At 45.4% G+C, this 18,494-nt stretch overlaps 2 protein-coding genes across 5 annotated transcripts in view; one reads left to right on the top strand and one right to left on the bottom strand.

The window, feature by feature from the left end:
* The window catches only part of SH3GL1 (SH3 domain containing GRB2 like 1, endophilin A2), a 36,379-nt gene extending 31,216 nt beyond the window's left edge, over positions 1-5,163 (bottom strand). For 2 of the 3 annotated variants that reach the window (XM_036239671.1, XM_036239674.1), the window contains exon 1: positions 4,922-5,110. In XM_036239671.1, coding sequence (XP_036095564.1) covers positions 4,922-4,966 — 45 coding nt within the window. In that variant the 5' untranslated portion in view covers positions 4,967-5,110. Of the gene's footprint in view, positions 1-4,921 lie in introns of all 3 variants that reach the window. The other variant, XM_036239672.1, reaches the window with a different exon arrangement.
* Positions 5,164-8,882: 3,719 nt separating this feature from the next.
* CHAF1A (chromatin assembly factor 1 subunit A) overlaps positions 8,883-18,494 on the top strand; it is a 34,434-nt gene continuing 24,822 nt past the window's right edge. For both annotated transcript variants that reach the window (XM_036241171.1, XM_036241170.1), the window contains exons 1-3: positions 8,883-8,957; positions 12,879-12,929; positions 14,535-15,388. In XM_036241171.1, coding sequence (XP_036097064.1) covers positions 8,906-8,957; positions 12,879-12,929; positions 14,535-15,388 — 957 coding nt within the window. In that variant the 5' untranslated portion in view covers positions 8,883-8,905. The remainder of the gene's footprint in view (positions 8,958-12,878; positions 12,930-14,534; positions 15,389-18,494) is intronic.

The following is an 18,494-nucleotide window of genomic DNA, read 5'->3' as shown; positions in this document are numbered from 1 at the left end:
AAAAGCATCGATTCCACAAACTGAGGTTTATAAAATAGATCAGTGCAGGGAGTATCTGCAGACATTCCAAACACTAGCCACATCCCCCAGAAACACTCTAACAGGTTGGGGTCCTACGTCCCCCAGCCCTCCCCCAACCCCACACCTCTCACAGGAAGTTCAATCTTTCCTTCTAGGCACAAAAGGTGGGGGAGGGGCACAAAGTGAGCAAGCACTCAATAAACTTCAAAGCTATGGGATATGATGGTCGTGAATTTTCCTCCTAGCTCAGACCTAAACAATCTTTCAGTTCAAACTCTCTCCCTCCTTTCAGACAAAAAAAAAAAAAAAAAAAAAGTCAGGCCAGCATTCCAGGCAGTTGCCAGCTCTATCCCTAGTTACACTCTCAGATCTCCATACAACCCAGCCCCAAGAGCTATTAGAAAACTAGTTAGCAGTCTAAGTCTGGAAACTAATATCACCCAAACACAATGAGGAGTGAACTTTTAAGTCTGGATGTCACTAGTAAGGTTCCTTTACCCTCCTTAATTTCCCAGAAATATGCATATAAAAGCAATTCTAGCCTTGCCTAAGCACCAGATGGCTACTGAGGGAGTAGGCGCTACACAGGGAGGCCAGAAGGGGCCAAAATGATGATGGCCCAAGACAGATGCTTATTTCTTTTATTGCTTTCCTCTATAGATTCTTTTTTTTTTCTGTATTGATGTTAGAGAGAGATGGAAACGTCAATAAGAGAGAACAATGACTGGCTGCCTCCTGCATGCCCCTCACTGGGGATTGGGCCCACAACCTGGGCATGTGCCCTGACCTGGAATCGAACCAGCAACCTCTGGGTGTATGGGTTGATGCTCAACCACTGAGCCACACCGGCTGGGCTCCTCTGTAGATTCTTCAACTTTCCTCAGCCCAGGCCCGCAACTCAGACAGTGGGTCAGTTCATAATAAGAAGTAAAAACTCACAAACCTCCCACTCAAACCCAAACTGATTTTATGCAAGACCTGAAAGTTTTCACCTGAGATGAAATGGCATGTAATTTTCCAAGATACTGCCAGATATAGGCAGACCTTGAAAATACTGTAGGTTCAGTTCCAGACCACCACAATAAAGCCAGCACCACAATAAAGCAAGTCATAATCCTTTTCCTTGGGATTGGGTGGGGTGGGGTAGGGTGGGGTGGCTTGCCTTCAACGTGCAAAACACAAAACTTCTCTAAGTACAACAAAACAGGTATGCTTGTACTGGTAACTGGCTTGTTACTAGTATCATAATAAAATTAGAAAATTTTAATTAACATCACAGCCTCACCTGCTAGAAACCAAGTTTCTTTATTCCTGGCGCCCAATCTAGCGCTCGCTCACACATCCACCTGGCTTCAATTTCACAATTTATAAACGACACTGTTAACAAGCCTTTGTAATCAAGAACCTGTTTCAAAGCAGGATTTCTTAACCTTGGTGCTACTGACATTTACGGCCTGATAATTTTTTGTTGTGAGGAGATCTGTCCCGTGCATTGTAAGATGTTTAGCAACTATCCCTGACTTCTACCCACTTGATGCCAGTAGCACCCTCTCCCCAAGTAGTGACAACCAAAACCTGTCTCAGACATTGTCAAATGTCCCCAGGCAGGTGCATGGGAGAAGATGAAAGAAGGCAGGGTTAGTCACCCCTGGCTAAGAAGCAATGATGCAAGCTTATACCTTCTCAAAAATACCAGATGCCAAAAGACACTCTGGAGTTCTAAAGATCTGGGAACTGGATGCTGAGTTTTATGTACATATCCATCTGTACACCTGTATATGTGGTTATCATTGTTTTAAAAACTGAGAAAAGCAGGCAGCTACCACAAGAATGGCCCAAATGTGATCTATTTATTTATTTATTTATAATTGTCCTCTTTTCTCAAACCTTAAATCAGGTTCTCAACTCTGGCACCACTGACATCTGGGACCAGGGAATTCTTAGTCATATGGAGCTGCCCAATGCATTACAGGGTGTTGAGCAGCGTCCCTGGCCTCTTCCCAGTAGATACCAGCAGCAATCCAAGTTGTGACAACCAACATATCTCCCAATATTGCCAATGTCCCCTGGAAGGCAGAAGTGACCCTGGTTGAAAAGCGCTGTTCTACAGGAAGATAAATGTCTGCAAATATTTTTGTGTAAAAAGAATACATTAACCCTTAGGCCAGATAACTGAGGCTAGTTGAGATCCACTGCTTTAAAGCATATTGCCTGTTCACACTGATAATTCAATAAATACTAATTACTACATTAACAAGAGATGTTACTCTTCAAGAGACAACCCTATTCTGAGGGAACAGAAGAGAATAAAAGAGGGTGTTCCTAAGATGGAGAAAAAGAAACACACAGAACTATGGACACGGCCTGATGAACAATGGAGATACTGGAGGACTGTGGAAACTATTGCAGAAGAGAATGGAACATAGCCAGGGTGATTCTTTTTTTTTAAATCCTCACCCGAGGACATTTTTCCATTTTTTGTACAGATAGAGAGAAGAAGAGAGAGAGAGAGAGAAACACTGACGTGAAAGGGACACATCGAGTGGCTGCCACCCGCACAACCAACCAGGGCCAGGGACAAACTACAACCGAGGTACACACCCTTAGCGGAAAACGAACCCGGATCTCTCTGGACCACGGACCAACTGCTGAGCCAAACCGGCCAGGGCCTTTTTTTTTTTTAATCCTCACCCACAGATATTTTTCTGTTTATCTTCAGATAGAGTGGGAGAGAGGGAGAGAAGGAGAGAGAGAGAGAGAGAGAGAGAGAGAGAGAGAGAGAGAGAGAGAGATGTGAGAGAGACATATCAACTGGTTGCCGCCCGAATGACCCCGACCAGGGCTGAGGACCTAACCGCAACCAAGGTATGTGCCCTTGATTGGATTCAAACCCAAGACTCTGGTCCTTGGGCTGACACTCTAACCACTAGGTCATACCAGCCAGGGCAGCCAGGGTGATTCTTGAAAGCACAACTCAATGTGGAATTGACAAGGTGGCCAAGATGACTCTCAGATTAGGATGTGGCCACTGCAGCAATTCTTTGGGGCTAGGGCTCAAATAATAAATTGATCCAAACCACCAACTTACAGTGCATTGTGCTTTCCAGGTTTCAAAGCACTTCTCAGAGATCTGAATGCAGGCCAACCTGTTTCCCCTGAGAGAAAAAGCTCTAGTGGCTGGCCTCAGAGGCCCAGCTAATTCAGGATGGGATGGACCACCAGTTGTGGGTGGGGCATCGAGGACTTTCCAGAGACCTGTCCATATGAGAGAATCAAGTAGCCCTAGAATTCTTCCAAGACCTATGGAGATATCAGTCCTGCAGAAGGGACTACATCAGGGACCAAGACAGTGAGCAGCTTTCCCAGGTGCTCCAGTGAAGCACATGGAGGTCAGATGCCCGCTGGGCAGGGTCTAACCAAGGGCCAGGTCACATAATTTCATCCTTTTTGGGCAAAGAGCTGTACTCTCAACAACAATCTTAGAATCCCTCTAGATTAAGTCTCTCTTCCTTTAGGGTTTAGCTATCATCTGGAGTCTACAGACAGACCCCAAATGTCTTTAGCCCTAGACAAGCACTAGGATTGTGACTTTCCTCGTTAAGTGATAAAAGATACCAACTGTGTGTTATTGGAGAGTCATCCCTCTCCCCCCCTCCTCCCACCCCACAATAGACCTCTTCAAATCAGGAGTACAGCCTGGTTTGCCAACATGGCCCAAACAATTCCTAAAATTATTGCTCATACTCCGTGGAGTCTATTCACACCAACTCTACACCTAAGGTTTGTAACCTGGGATTCAAGAAATCTTAGGCTTCTTGTCCAGTCTTTCTAAAAGACCTATATAATCTGTCACATGTAAAACGCATATATTTTTGAATTCAGCATTCCACTTACGAAAATGTATCCTATAAATCCAATCCTCTCTGTGAGTAAAGATATTCACTGTCTATTTACTTTAGCAGAAAACTACTGAAAATTATCTAAACATCCATCAGTAGAGGACTGGTGAAATTAATTATGGTACAATTCATGGAATGGAATACCAAAAACCTATTAAAAAGATCCAAGAAACTCTAGGGGTATGTTCTAGTGCAGTAAATCCGGGGAAAGGGGTAGGAGGGGGGTTCCCCCAGGGACATTTGGCAGCAACTGAAGACATTTGTGATTGTCACAACTGGGGGTGCTCCTGTCACTGAGGGAATGGAACCCAGGGATGTTGCTTAACACCCCACAGTGCCCAGAACATCCCCTCCCAACAGAAAGTGACCCAAGGTGGAGACTTCTGACACATTTAACAAATAATTCAAAGTACAAAGGACTTTGTAGACTATGCTACACTACCTATGTGTGTTTATAAAGGAAAGGTATACACATACACATATCTTTGAAAACAGACATAAGGCGTCAGTGACAGTCCTTGTTTCTGGTGTCAGAATGCCTGGAGTGAGAAATTGACTTTTTACTCTACCCTTTCAACTTTGTACCAGGTCCATCCAAAGGGTTTTTGTTGTTTTTTGAAGAACTGCTCTACACACAAATCACACAAATTTTTCCTACCCATGGGCTATCTGGCAAGAGTCCTGTTTCTTCCCTTGTCCTTGCCCTTTTAGAGGGGAGGAAGGGGGTGGAGGGATCCACATCCCAGAGCAACCTCTGGGGTCTTCTCTGCCCCATCCAGGGGTCTAGCCACCCTTCTCGAGGTGACTGGAGTCCACATGGTGGGTAGGATGGGCCACTTCGCACGAAGCCCCCCGGCCTTCCTGGGCTCTCTCCACTCTGCGAGTAACACGCGCCAACGCCGCCCCTTCGGTGTCCCGGGTCCCACCCCGAACCAGAGCTGGGCCCAGCCTGGTCCCTCACTCCGGGAAGCCCGGGGCCCTGGAGTTCGCCCTCCGCTCACCTGGCTCGCCTTGTAGAACTGCTTCTTCAGCCCCGCCACCGACATTCTGCCTTTCGCAGTCGGACCTCCCGTCGGGACCCAGCGAACCGGAGAAACAGTGCAAGCAACAAGCTCCCGGGCGCCCCCAAGCCCCCGCGCGCCTCAGCTGGCCCCGTCGGCACCGCCTCCGCAGCCCTCTTGCCAGCTCCGCGCCCGCGCGGGCGCAGCCTCAGCCTCTCTCGCGCCCGCTCGGCCAGGATATTACATGGCAACCGCACACTTCCGGCGCCGGACCAGTCTGAGCACGCGCGCGCACCCTACCGGCCGGATAGCGCACGCGCACTTCGCCTGCCGCGTTAGAGGCAGCTTCTGCCAGCGAGTGGCCGGGGGCGAGTCTAGAGCGGCCGTGGCAATGCAGCGACCCCTGTAGTCCTGGAGGTGGCTCTAACGTCTTAGGAAAGGTGCTTAAACCTTTCTGGAGAGGTCGGGAGATTGGGTTTATAAATCTCCAGACACCTGTTAACTAATCTCAGCTATACTGAATTCCACCATGAGTTTAGTCCCTACCATCCCACCCCGATCCCTGCCCCGTGTTCATCCATTCAGTTGCTCAAGTCAGACATTAGAGTGTTGTTTCTACCTCCTTTCCACTATCCCCACTGTCCTCCACCCTGACCAAATCATTCCACCAGCTTTCTCTCTGGTGTGCCCACCTTTGGATAGTCCTCTTCAATTTATCCCCTACCAGGAATCCAGAAAGATGCTTCTGTAATAGTATTCAGACCACAGTCCCCTGTTTAAAGTTCAATGACAGCCCTCGGAACACACTCCCAACTTTCTAATATGGCCTATACAGCTTGCATAATTTGGCCCCCTCTGATTTCGGGAGCTCTTTCCCTCTTCTGTAGTCCACAATACCTGTTGCCTGTGGGCATTAATGTTGTTCCTCTCTTGCATATTCTTCCCTAATCTTTTCCCCCATTGTTATTGTTTCTGTTTAAAAGAGGAATCTTCTTGGAATATCGCCTCCTCCATATTTACTGATAGTGACTTTTAAAAATCACCTCTTATTGATGAAAATGTATTGAATGAGTTGGAAATTAATAATGAGTAAGAATGAGTAAATGATTCCAAAAAGAGGAACAAGAAAGTGACTAGAGTTAAAGTGTTTTCAGTTTCAGTGCTGAAATCTCTGACAGATTTGAGTGATTTTTTTTTTTTGGTGGTACGTGCCCCTAGCGGGAACGGAACCAGGACTCTCTGGTCCACAGGCCGAGGCTCAACTGCTGAGCCAAACTGGCCAGGGCTTGAGTGATTTTTCTGAAGCAGAAGGTTACTGGAAGTTTCCAAGTGCCTAACAGAAGGTACTGGACTAGATCAGTGGATTGTTTCAGACTATGCATGCCCCAACCTCCCTCCTGAAGGGATTATTATGAATGGTTTGAAAAAACACCCATATGATTATGATGGGGACCCTCAATGGTGATCCACTGGTCTAAATCATTGTATAGTGTCTCCTTCCCTCCCATCCCCTCCCCTCTCCTCTCCTCCCCTCTATCTCCCCTCTCTTCCCCTCCCCTCTCTCCTCCTCTCCTCCCTTCTGTCTCACCTCTCCTCTTCTCCCCTCCCCTCTCCTCCAGTCTCTCCTCCCCTCTGTCTCTCCTCTCTTCTCCTCTCCACTCCTCTCAATAAATAAATAAATAAATAAATAAATAATAACAACAACAACAAATAAATCATTGCATAGTGCCAGAATATCAGAGGAGGGAAACATCCTCATGGTTCATATCAGGAAACTGAGGCCTCGAATAAGACATGCTAGCCCAAACTGATGTCCCCAAATTCTCAATTTCTCCATATTGCTTCCAACCAATTCTATTGATTTAATTATCCAATCTACAGCACCAATAGAATTTCAAACTTGGGCTCACTTTTAGTCTTCTCTGTTTGAGATTAAATTTGTGCTGAAGAAAACCTATTTCTAAGGTTTGCAGGCTAACACTGAAGGTCTCTGTTCTGTGAGACTTTTAACCTACATGATCACACAGTGCAATCAAATGATATTTAGGCATTCATGCAAATATTTATTGACTACTAATGTATCAGTCATTTATAGGTCTTGGGGATACAGTGATAAATGATCCCTGCCCTCATAGAGCTAATGACAAAAATAGAAATTAATTCACTAATCAAACACAATGCAAACAAATAAACATAAGCTCTAATTTATTTAAAAAAAACACAACAATGTTGTAGGCACTTTTTGTTGGGGTTATGGGAGAAAAGGCTTCTTTGAGGTGTCAGTCTAAGATCTGAAAGTTAGATAAAAATTAGCCAGGAAGCCCAGCCAGTGTGGCTCAGTGGTTGAGCATGACCCATGCACCAAGAGGTCACCGGTTCCATTCCTGGTCAGGGTACCTGCCCAGGTTGTGGGCCAAATCCCCAGTGGGGGGCATGCAGGAGAGGGCCAATCGATGTTATCTCTCATCGATGTTTCTATCTGACTCTACCTCTCCCTTCCTCTCTCTAAAATCAATAAAGAAAAAAATATTTTAAAAAATTAGCCAGGAAAATAGCTGCAGAGTTTCAGGCAGAGGAAACAGCGTGTGCAAAAATCCTGAGGATTAAACCAGAAACATCTATTTCATCCATTCCCTCTGAATATATTTAGTGCATATCAAATTCTTCTAAAGTGCTGCCCAGATATTATTTATTTTTGTTCATATAAAAAGTAAGCCCTGGCCGGTTTTGCTCAGCGGTTAGAGCGTTGGCCCGTGGAGAGTCCCAGGTTCCGTTCCTGCTAAGGTCACATACCTTGGTTGCAGTTTGTCCCTGGCCCCGGTCGGGGTCGTGTGGGAAGCAAGCCACTCTATGTGTCTCTCTCACGTTGATGTTTCTTTCTCTCTCTTCCACCCTCTTCCCTCCTGCTCTATCTGAGGATAACTGCAAAAATGTCAAGTGAGGATAAAAAAAAAAAAGGTAATTTATGCCCGGCCAGTGATGGAGTGTCCACCCATGCACCATGAGGTCACCGGTTCAATTCCTGGTCAGGACAAATGCCCAGGTTGTGGGCCCAATCCCCAGTGGGGAGCATGCAGGAGAGGGCCAGTTGATGTTCTCTCTCATCATTGTTTCTGTCTCTCCCTCTCCCTCTTCCTTCCTTTCTCTCTTTAAAACCAATAAAGAAAAAAAAATTAAAGTAATTTACATTTTTTATTTATTTAAATTAGCAATCCCTGTGAAGTCATTTGCCATTTATTTTTTAATGTTTTTATTGATTTTTTTAGAGAGAGATAAACATTGATATGAGAAACATCAATCAGCTGACTACCGCAAGCCCCCTACTAGGGATCAAGCCAGCAACCCAGGCATGTGCCCTGACTGGAATCTAACCGGGACCCCTCAGTCCATGGCAGATGCTCAATCCAGTAAGCAGTAATTTATAATCTTAGTTGCTGTTACTATACTCAGTAGAAGACCAATTAGGAAAAACTCAGAATTTATTCACCTAAAACTCATCACCTAAACTGCAGTTTCAGGTTGTCACCGGAGCCCTACGTAAAAAGTTTCGTCATGACGTAAGAGCCTGGTCCTCCCTCCTCCTATTGACCTATCCCACTCACTTAGCCAATCACAGTGTGGACCTCTTGGCTTGACACATCCCATCCCCAATGGCAGAACACCTTCTTCCCACCGGGCCACCGAGAGAAAGCCCGCTCCTCGGAGGGAATATCAATAAAGGAGCTATGGGGAGGAATGGAAACCACGGATCTCGCGAGGATGCTTCCTGCGCTCCCCATTTCCCGAGGCGGGACATCACGTGATACGGCCTCGTCCAATCGGCGCGCGGGCTGCGGGGGTCGCCGCGGTTCCCGCCAAATACGAGCGCGACGAGCGCGGCGGCCGCGGCAGCAGCGGCGCGGGCGGGAGGGCGAGCAGGAGCCGCCGCCGCAGGGTAGCCCGCGCCTCCGCCGCCCGAGGAGACCCTGAGCCACCGCCGGGACGATGATGGAAGAGCCAGACTGCGGGGCTCAGGGCGCCAGGGGAGCGGCCTCAGGTTGGTTCAGGCCCGGGAAGGGCTAATGGGGGCGCGGCGAGCGGCCTGTACGGGCCGAAGCTGTTGTTGGGGTTAGACGGGCCTCCCGGCCTAGGGCCACTTCTCTGCTCCTGGTGTTCGGTTCGTGGGGTCGTTGCAATCGCGAGGAAGGGCCTCGCGACCCGAAGGGCGCCCTCCTTGACGTTATTGTTGCGGCAGCAACCATTTTTCCCCCCTGTGCTTTCGCGTTAAGTACGTTCTTCCAGGGCCCTCTACGGTGACCGGTCATTGTGGCCAGGAGAGGAAACTGAGACCCAGGGAGGCGAAAGGTCAGCTCTGCAGGTTCCGTTTGTGTCCTCTGAGCAAGTTGGACCCTGCAGCGACCCTCGGGCTGGGTGGGAAACTGAGGCCCGGGGTCACATGGGCTCGGAGACCAGAACAGCTGCGTCTGGCGGTCAGGGCAAGTCCAGGTAAAAGGCCTGGATGGTGGGGATTGTCAGGAAGCTGGAACTCCCGGATTCTTATCTTGCTGAATATACAAGGTGAAGATCTGTATTTCTCCTCCCAATGTCTTGGGATGTTGGTTTCTGGCACCTAGCAGGTCCTGGAAACAGGGTGGTGAACCAACGAAGACTAGACTGGGGTCTCCCGGGCTTGATTTCCATTTTATCCCCAACTCTTGGCACAATGCTTGGCACATAATAAGTGCCCGCTATATGTTGGTTGACTGAACTAACAATTGGCAGGGACTTCAGTTAGACTAATTCAGGGTTTCTTAACCTCAACTCAAATTGACATTTGGGACCCCCCTGTGTACTTGAGGGTGTCAAGGGGCATCCCTAACCTCCACCCATTAGATGCCAATAGCAACCCCTTCTCCTAAGTTGTGACAACCAAATGTATCCAGGCACTGCCAAGGGCCCCTTGGGGATGGGGGGGAGCAGAACCACTGCTCTAATTGTTTCCAGATTTGGGGATTTCACCAAGTAAAATTCTTATAAAGTTGGGGGGGGGCGATTGTTGCCTATAGTCATTTAACCCAGTAAGAGTGTTTAATTAAAAAGTAAAAAAAAAAACTAAAAAACGCATCACCTGCTATGACAATACTATTACAAAGGGAAAGGATATTTTAATACCATATAGATTTAGGAGGGATGTAATATTAGAATAAAGAGCATTGGTGAGTTTATACACAAATGTGTGTTATTTGTGTATGTGTCTTTGAACAGTCCAAATCCCTGGATGGACTGGACTTTTAGGTTGACCTGAGGTTGCTTCTGGGCCCAGGTCACTTCTGTTTCACTTGCATCAAAGCTAATATCTCAACCACACCAATAAATCCTTGTGATTGTCCCAAAAATAAATTTAAGTGGCTAGCCCTGGCCGGTTTGGCTCAGCGGTTAGAGCATTGGCCTGCGGTCCGGAGAGACCCGGGTTCAATTCCCGCTAAGGGCATGTACCTCGGTTTCAGTTTGTCCCCGGCCCTGGTTGGTCGTGCGGGTGGCAGCCACTCGATGTGTCCCTTTCACGTCGATGTTTCTCTCTCTTCCTCTCTCTCCCTCCTACTCTATCTGTGCAAAAGATGGAAAAATGTCCTCGGGTGAGGATAAAAATGAAAAAAAAAATAAAAATAAAAATAAAATAAATTTAAGTGGCTAAAGATTGTGTATCCTTCAGTTGGGGGTGTGAGATGGGAATCCATGATTTTGGTAATTGGAAACGGGGGAATGGTATTGTCTTGAAATAGGTAGAAAGGAATTATAAGTCTTCTGGGTACCTTATATTTCAAGCTTGGAAGAGGGGAGGGCAGTTTCATCTATGGACTGCTGAGTTTTTCAGAAAACCCTGGTCTACTTTTAAAATATTAACTTGTAGCCTGGCTAATGTGGTTCAGTGGTTAGAGCATTAGCCTGCGCACCAAAGGGTCTCAGGTTTGATTCCTGGTCAGGGGCACATACCTTGGTTGCAGGTTTGATCCCCCGCTCTGGTTGGGGCATGTGCAGTAGGCAGTCAATCAATGTCTCTCTCACATTGATGTTTCTCTCTTTCTTCCTCCCCTCCCTTCCTTCCACTCTCTAAAACCAGTGGGAAAAATATCCTCGGGTGAGGATTAACAACAATAACAACAAAAAAGGTTCCCTTGTACGTAATTTTACAAAACATAGGTGATTGCCCAAAATAAACTAGATTTTTCCAAGCCAGCTTTCCTGGCAGGTATGAGCTTCTAAATTTATTCTATTTAAAGGTTTTATTTACGGTCCTTTCTGCATCTGCTTTGATATTACTAGATGCTTTTTTTTTTGGTGCAGGAGAACTTTTCGTTATTATAATACTTTTTAAATTGATTTTAGAGGGAGGAAGGGATGGAGGGAGAGAGAGAGAGAAAGAAACATCAGTGTGAGAAATATTGATGTGAGAGAGAAACATTGATCAGTTGTCTCTGAGCATGTGCCCCGACTGGGGAGTGAACCTTCAGCCTTTCAGAGTACAGCATGACGCTCCAACCAACTGAGCCACACTGGCCAGAGATTCCATTATTATTTTTTGACAACACTTTAGCTTCTGCCTGGCAAGCTCAAAATGCTTTAGGTTGTATTACCTTAATAAACTTTATTTTAATTTTTTTCTTTTTTTTTTTATTCTAACCCGAGGATATTTTTTTGCATTTATCTTCAGATAGAGTGGGAGGGAGGAAGAGAGAAGCATTGATGTGAGAGAGACACATCAAGTGGCTGCCACCCACACTACCCCAACCGAGGCCTGGGACAAACTGCAACCAAGTACGTGCCCTTAGGAACCAAACCTGGGACTCTCTGGTCTGTGGGCCGATGCTCTAACCCTGAGCCAAACCGGCTGGGGCATTTTTTTTCCTTTATTGAATTTAAAGAGAGAGAAAGTGACAAGGAGAGAGAGAGAAACATTGATGAGAAATAACATCGATTGGCTGCCTCCTGCATGCCCCCCACTGGGGGATCGGACGCACAACCTGGGCATGTGCCCTCACCGGGAATTGAACCGGCGACCTCTTGGTGCATGGGTGATGCTCAACCACCGAGCCACACCGGCCGAGCATAAACTTTATTTTAAAAGAAAATAAACCCAATTCTAATTTTTTTTTTTTTTAATCCTCACCCGAGGACATTTTTTTCCATTTTTTTGTTCAGCTAGAGTGGGGGGGGGTAGAGAGAGAGAAACATCAACGTGAAAGGGACACATGGAGTGGCTGCCACCTGCACGACCAACCAGGGCCGGGGACAAATTGCAACCGAGGTATGTACCCTTAGCAGGAACCGAACCCGGGTCTCTCTGAATCACAGGCCGATGCTCCAACCGCTGAGCCAAACCGGCCAGGGCCCAATTCTAATTTTATAGAACTGGTTGGATTGAAGGTAGATGTTTTGAGATCCTATTAATAGTGCCTTTGGTGATACAGTGTTTTCTCTCATCTCTACTTTTACTCATTCCCCTCTTCATTATTGCTGTTACTGTATTCATTGACTTCTCCCCATGTGCCATATCCCAAGTTAGGTGTTCCAGGTACAGTGTAGTACAAGTCTCTCTGCCGTTATAGAGCTGGCATTCTGTAGGAGGAAACATAATAAGCAGTATAAGTTTCAGAGTGATAAATGCCACAAGGAAAATAAACCAAGAAAGTGTGACTGTGTCCAGGGCAGGATTTCTTAATCTAGTAATATTTTGAGCCAAATAATTCATGGTCATGATGGACTGTCCTGTGCATTGTAGGATATTTAGCACTGTAGCACCCTTCCCCCAAGTTATGACAACTAAAAGTATCCCTAAACTTTACCAGCTCCCCAGGGTTAGGGTGGCAAAATCACTCCTACTGGACAGCCACTTTGTACATAATGAGTGCTACTTATGTATTTGCTCCTTCATTATCTCTAGCATTTAATAATTTGTCCTTTGATTCTTAATTCACAGCAATGGATTGCAAAGACAGACCAGCTTTTCCAGTCAAGAAGTTAATACAAGGTAACTATCTGGGAATGGGTTAAATATTTTTTCCTAATTATATTCTTCATTGTCTCGTCAATTATATTTTTAATTCTCCTTGAGCAGAGGTCGTCTGTTGGGGTCCTTAGCAGCAGTATCAAGGGGGATGGAGGGGAGAAAAACAGTTGCACTTTACATTTGGAAGCCTGGGAATCCATTTTATTATAATACTGTTTCCCTGGGTTCCCAGGAGCAAATACAGATGTCACTACCTTTGCAGCAGCCTTTCTGTACTTCAGCCGTATTGACACTGTAATTTTGGGGGAGTGGGGGCTGTCCTGTATATTGTAGAGCGTTTAGCAGCATCCCTGATCTCTTCCCCCAAGTCATGACAACCAATAATGTCTCCAGATATTGCTAGATGTTCCCTAGCGGGCACAGCTGCCCCAATTAAACCATTATTGTACAGGAAGATAAATGTCCCCAAATTCTTTTGTGCAAAAAGGGAGTTCGTTTAGCTCTTCCTCAGCGCTGCCTCTGTAGGTAGCAACCATCTCCTACTCTGCACCATGACTGCTCTCAGACCCCTTGTGAAACCCAAGATTGTCGAAAAGAGGACCAAGAAGTTCATCCGGCATCAGTCAGATTGATATGTCAAAATGAAGTGGAACTGGTGGAAACCCAGAGGCATTGACAATAGGGTATGCAGAAGATTCAAAAGCCAGGGTTTTTTTTGTTTTTTGTTTTTTTTGCATTTATCTTGAGATAGAGCAGGAGGGAGAGAGGAAGGAAGAGAGAGAGAGAAATATCGATGTGAGAAAGACACATTGAGCGGCTGTCACCCACATGACCTCAGTCGGGGCCAGGAGACAAACTGCAACCGAGGCACGTGCCCTTAGCGGGAACCAAACCCAGGCCTCTCTGGTCCACGGGCTGACACTCCAACTGCTGAGCCAAACCAGCCAGGGCTCAAAAGCCAGATCTTGATGCCCAACATTGGTTATGGGGGCATAAAGAAAACAAAGCACATGCTGCCCAGTGCCTTTTGTAAGTTTCTGGTCTACAATGTCAAGAAGCTTGAAGGGCTGCTCACGTGCATCAAATCTTACTGTGCTGAGATTGCTTACAACCTGTTGAAGACCCGCAAAGCAATTGTGGAAAGAGCAGCCCAGTTGGCCATCAGAATCCCCAATCCCAATGCCAGGCTGCACAGCGAAGAAAATGAATAGACAGATTGTATACACATTGTATTTGTGTTAATAAAACCATAGAATTCTGCCAAAGAAAATAAGGGTGTTTGTACACTGAGGCCAAATTAGTGGCTGAGTTGAGTTAAAAACCATGCCTTCTGGTTTTTAAAACTTGGTATCTAGTTTTTCCCCATAGTAATTTGTCTTCTGTCACAACTGATAATAAGTTTCATGGTGGTAGGAATTATGTTAAGGGCAATAGTTTCCTGAGCATAAGTGATTAGGGGCAAATCATAGGACCCAAGGGTATGAATGCTTCATAGACAAAGTATGAAATCCCCCCACTTGAAACTCAGCAAGGTTGATAGTTTTTTAAGCATATGGAATTTTAAAATATTAACTGTCACTCTTCACACTTGCACTATAAAGATGGTCTCTTTATCTCTTATTTCAGCTCGACTTCCCTTCAAGCGCCTGAATCTTGCCCCAAAGGGGAAAACTGAGAATGAGTCGGACAACACAAATAGTTCTCCAAGTGCTCCTGCGCAAAGTCAAGTCCCTGATATGGAAACCTCTTTGGACAATTTGGAAAACAGTTTTCATTTGGGTTCTGACATAGATTTTAGGCCAAAACTTGTCAATGGGAAGGGTCCCTTAGATAACTTTTTAAGAAGTAGAGTTGAAACCAATATTGGAGAGACCACAGTCATCATTGATTTGACAGAGGACTCGAGTGACCAACCAGATGACATTGTAGCCTATAGTAAACTAAATTCTGTAGCCTGTACCTCCTTGGAGGAGGCTGTAAATAGGGTCAGAGAAGAAGCTGGAGATGAGGGACTGCCGAAGGCTAGTCAGAAGGACAAGCTAGCATTTCCTGAAGAGACCCTTTTAGACATTCTGTGCAAAACAGAAGAGGAGGGTACTGGCTCAGGGGGCACAGAGAGGAGTGGAGATGCACAAAAAGCACCTCAGAGCTGCCCCAAGTTTACAGATGGTCTAAGAACTTGCTCAGAGAAGGACCAGGACTGTTGGAGCGAAGCTGGGGGCATCTTGTTCAAAGGGAAGGTGCCCGTGGTGGTCTTGCAGGATATTCTGGGCATAAAACCTGGAGCCAAGTCTCCAACAACCCCTCTGGACCAGGGCATGCCCTCTCAGAGCATGATGCTGGAGTCTGGCCCGGAAGAAGACTCTGTCCTCAGCCATTCGTCCCTGAGCTCTTCGTCTCCTACCAGCTCACCTGAGGGGCAGTCTGCTTCTGAAAATAAACACAGCAGTCTCAGTCCCTTCCCCACCCCTGTCCGCAGAGTGAGTATCTCCCCAAATCCCAGTATGTTAGTGCTGATGGTACTTCTAGTCTAGTCCCATTCCCCCTTTTCACTTGGGGACACTGTCTCTCAGGTGGTTAGTGACTGAATGAGTGGGGCCACAAACTAGGTCTTGTAACTTCTGATACAGAATATTCTTTTTGACATCAAAGACCATTAGAGGTAGTCAGTAATGTGTACAGTATATTGGAATGTGTTGGTAGCTGAATTAACCACCAGTGTGTCCGGGCCATTCTGGTAGCCTTTGTTGTTCACACCTAGTTAGTGGTCTGGTCAATTTAGCCGTTTTAGGAAATGATGGTAGTAAGCAGACAACAGTAACTCTTCGTGTCACACTTTGGCTTCAGCTCCCTCCATTACTTTTTCCTGTAAACACAGATTTCTAACAGGATGATAAAGAGTCAATCAATGTTGGTGAAGAAAACCCAAGACAGCAGGAAGACTATAATGGGGAATTCTGTAGAGTCAGCTCTTGTCAGCAAGGCCACCCATCTTAAAAACCTTACTCAGAGCAACAGGAAAAAGCTGGCACCATTTTTAAGGATCTGGGAAGGATGACTTTGTTACTGGTGTCTGACCAGCACAATGGCAAATGTCACTGTTCTCATCTGTCCTTAAGGTCTTGTGGATAAAACTGACAAAATCAGTCAAGAATCCCAGAGTGTGTCTAATGGTGTTTTGGTTTGGTTTTGTGGAACTTTGTTCATCTTAGGTTTTTGTTTTTGTTTTTAATCCTCACCCGAGCATATTTTTCCATTGATTTTCAGATAGAGTGGGAGGGGGAGAGAGAGAGAAATATCGATGTGAGAGAGATACATTGATTGGTTGCCTCCCACACGACCCCAACCAGGGCCAAGGATCGAACTACAACCAAGGTATGTGCCCTTGACTGGAATCGAACCTGAGACTCTGGTCCACAGGCCGACTACGGAGCCAAACCCTACAGGGCCATCTTAGGGGTGTTGTGTTGTGTGTGTGTGTGTGTGTGTGTGTGTAAAATTGGATCTGGGTGGGTTATTTAATATCTACCTACTTAATTTGAGCCACGGGCCGACTACAGAGCCAAACCCAACAGGGCCATCTTAGGGGGCGGGGTATAAAATTGGATCTGGGTGGGTTATTTAATATCTACCTACTTAATTTGAGCCAAACCTGACAGGGCCATCTTGGGGGGGGGGGTGTATATAAAATTTGATCTAGGTGGGTTATTTAATATCCACCTACTTAATTTGACCATAAACCACCCACCTTGATCACTTTCTGAAATTTGATTTCTAAGGAACTAATTATTCTAAATGATTCCATTTCTTGTTTTTCATCTCTTGACTATAGGAAAAACTGTAGGTTCACAATATCAGTCAAGAGTGGAGCAATCTTTTTTTCTTCTAAGCTTCTCAGTGTGGCAGATGGATGTACATTTTAAACTTCCACCTGAATTGTTACTCAGACTCTCAGGATTAGACTTTGAGTTCCTCTTTCTGGCATCCATATTGTTTGGTTCACATAGTTGGTTGAAATCCATTCAGACTGCTGCTAATCCTTTACAGAACTACTTTGTCATGTGATGTGTCACAGCCAGTTAGCCTGGAGAATAGGACATTACACATTTCCATTCTTCTTAATAGCTTCATTAAGTTTATTTTACACCCATAGCCAAGCCTGAAAACTGGGAGGTCACATAGTTGGGCATTGTTATGAAACAATTTTACTTCTCCCCACTGGCCCAAACGTCTCTAAGACAGCTGAGCACAGGAACCAAGTTTAGGAAATCATGCACCTGAGATACTAGGCCTTACTTTTAACACAAGCTTGGAGTTTTGAAATGCTCTAGAAGGCATTGTTATCACAGCTTTGCAAATACATTTATACTGCAAGTGGTGAAGAATCAGGCTGCCCCAGAGCCTGTGGCAGAAAATTGCCCTAGGTGGGCTATTCCATTGCAAGGTTGGAAGTAAAGCCTCCTGATGGGTGACACCAAAGGTTTGAGAGTGAAGTGAAGTTATTAGGAGCATCTGAGTGCTATGATGGCAAGACTTTCTGAGAGCCAAGCTAAAGACCACCTCCAACCACGCACACATGCATGCACACACACCTTTCTAGATTATCTCCCTACTTTTGGGGAGTACTGGATTTCCTGATTTGCTTGTACCTTTTGTTTGTATGTAACTTGGATAGCCTTCCCTGCCTTGGCGTTTGAGATTTTCCTGATCCCTGTTACTATGGGGAATATTTTTTTTTTTTTTTCCATTTTCCCTCTCCACCTCCTTTCCAGATTATAGCCAAACACTTACTGGAAGCTGACGGATTGTTTCATATTACCATGTAAAATGTGGTTTCCATGTAACGTGTGGTTTTTACTGTGCTCTATTACTCCTGGAGTTGGTACGGCTATGTTTGGGAGCTCCTAGGTACTCGCCCTCTATTTTGTGTATTGTTTTGGGTTTATTTTTTCCTTGTGGGGAGCTTGTTAAAATGCAGGTCCTGCTGTCCCTTCCCAGGGATCTAGAGACTCTCACTTTGGAAAACAATAGTTTAGAACACCTTTTTTGACTAGCGTTAGAGCTTTTTACCATTTGGGGTAGAACTACTTCCCAATTTTGTTTGCAATGAGATGTGCAAATTATTCCATGAATGATAATGTTGATACAGTTGTGTTATTGGAATCTCTGCCTTGTCTTTGTACAAATGAGCCCAGATCACTGGAACTTTTTCCCATATAATTTTAATTTTACAAGTATTAAATTATTCATGTTTAAAAACCATTATTAAAACATGATAGTCACCTTTGGCCCCCTTTTTCTTCCCCGGATTGCCATTATTATCATCTTTACAGTATCATTTGTTTCCTTTAGTGTGTGTATACTATAAATTTGTTTCTTTTTCAGTGGAGGATATCTCATTTTTTATATTGGGATAGGAAGAGGTATCTTTTTTTAATTGCCTATGGTGTGGATATATTGCATTTCACAAAGTCAGATGCATGATGAATATCTCTGTTGTCTCAAATTCTCAGCCTCAACAGAACAGTAATTATAATGAACTTCCTTCTACATGTTTCCTGGAGTTGTTCAGTAGATTTGTGGGCT

This window comes from Molossus molossus, unplaced genomic scaffold (assembly GCF_014108415.1).
Source record: "Molossus molossus isolate mMolMol1 unplaced genomic scaffold, mMolMol1.p scaffold_m16_p_4, whole genome shotgun sequence".
Classification (NCBI taxonomy): Eukaryota; Metazoa; Chordata; class Mammalia; order Chiroptera; family Molossidae; genus Molossus; species Molossus molossus.
Note: the sequence above shows the minus strand (reverse complement) of the source record. Positions and strands in the feature narration are given on the sequence as shown.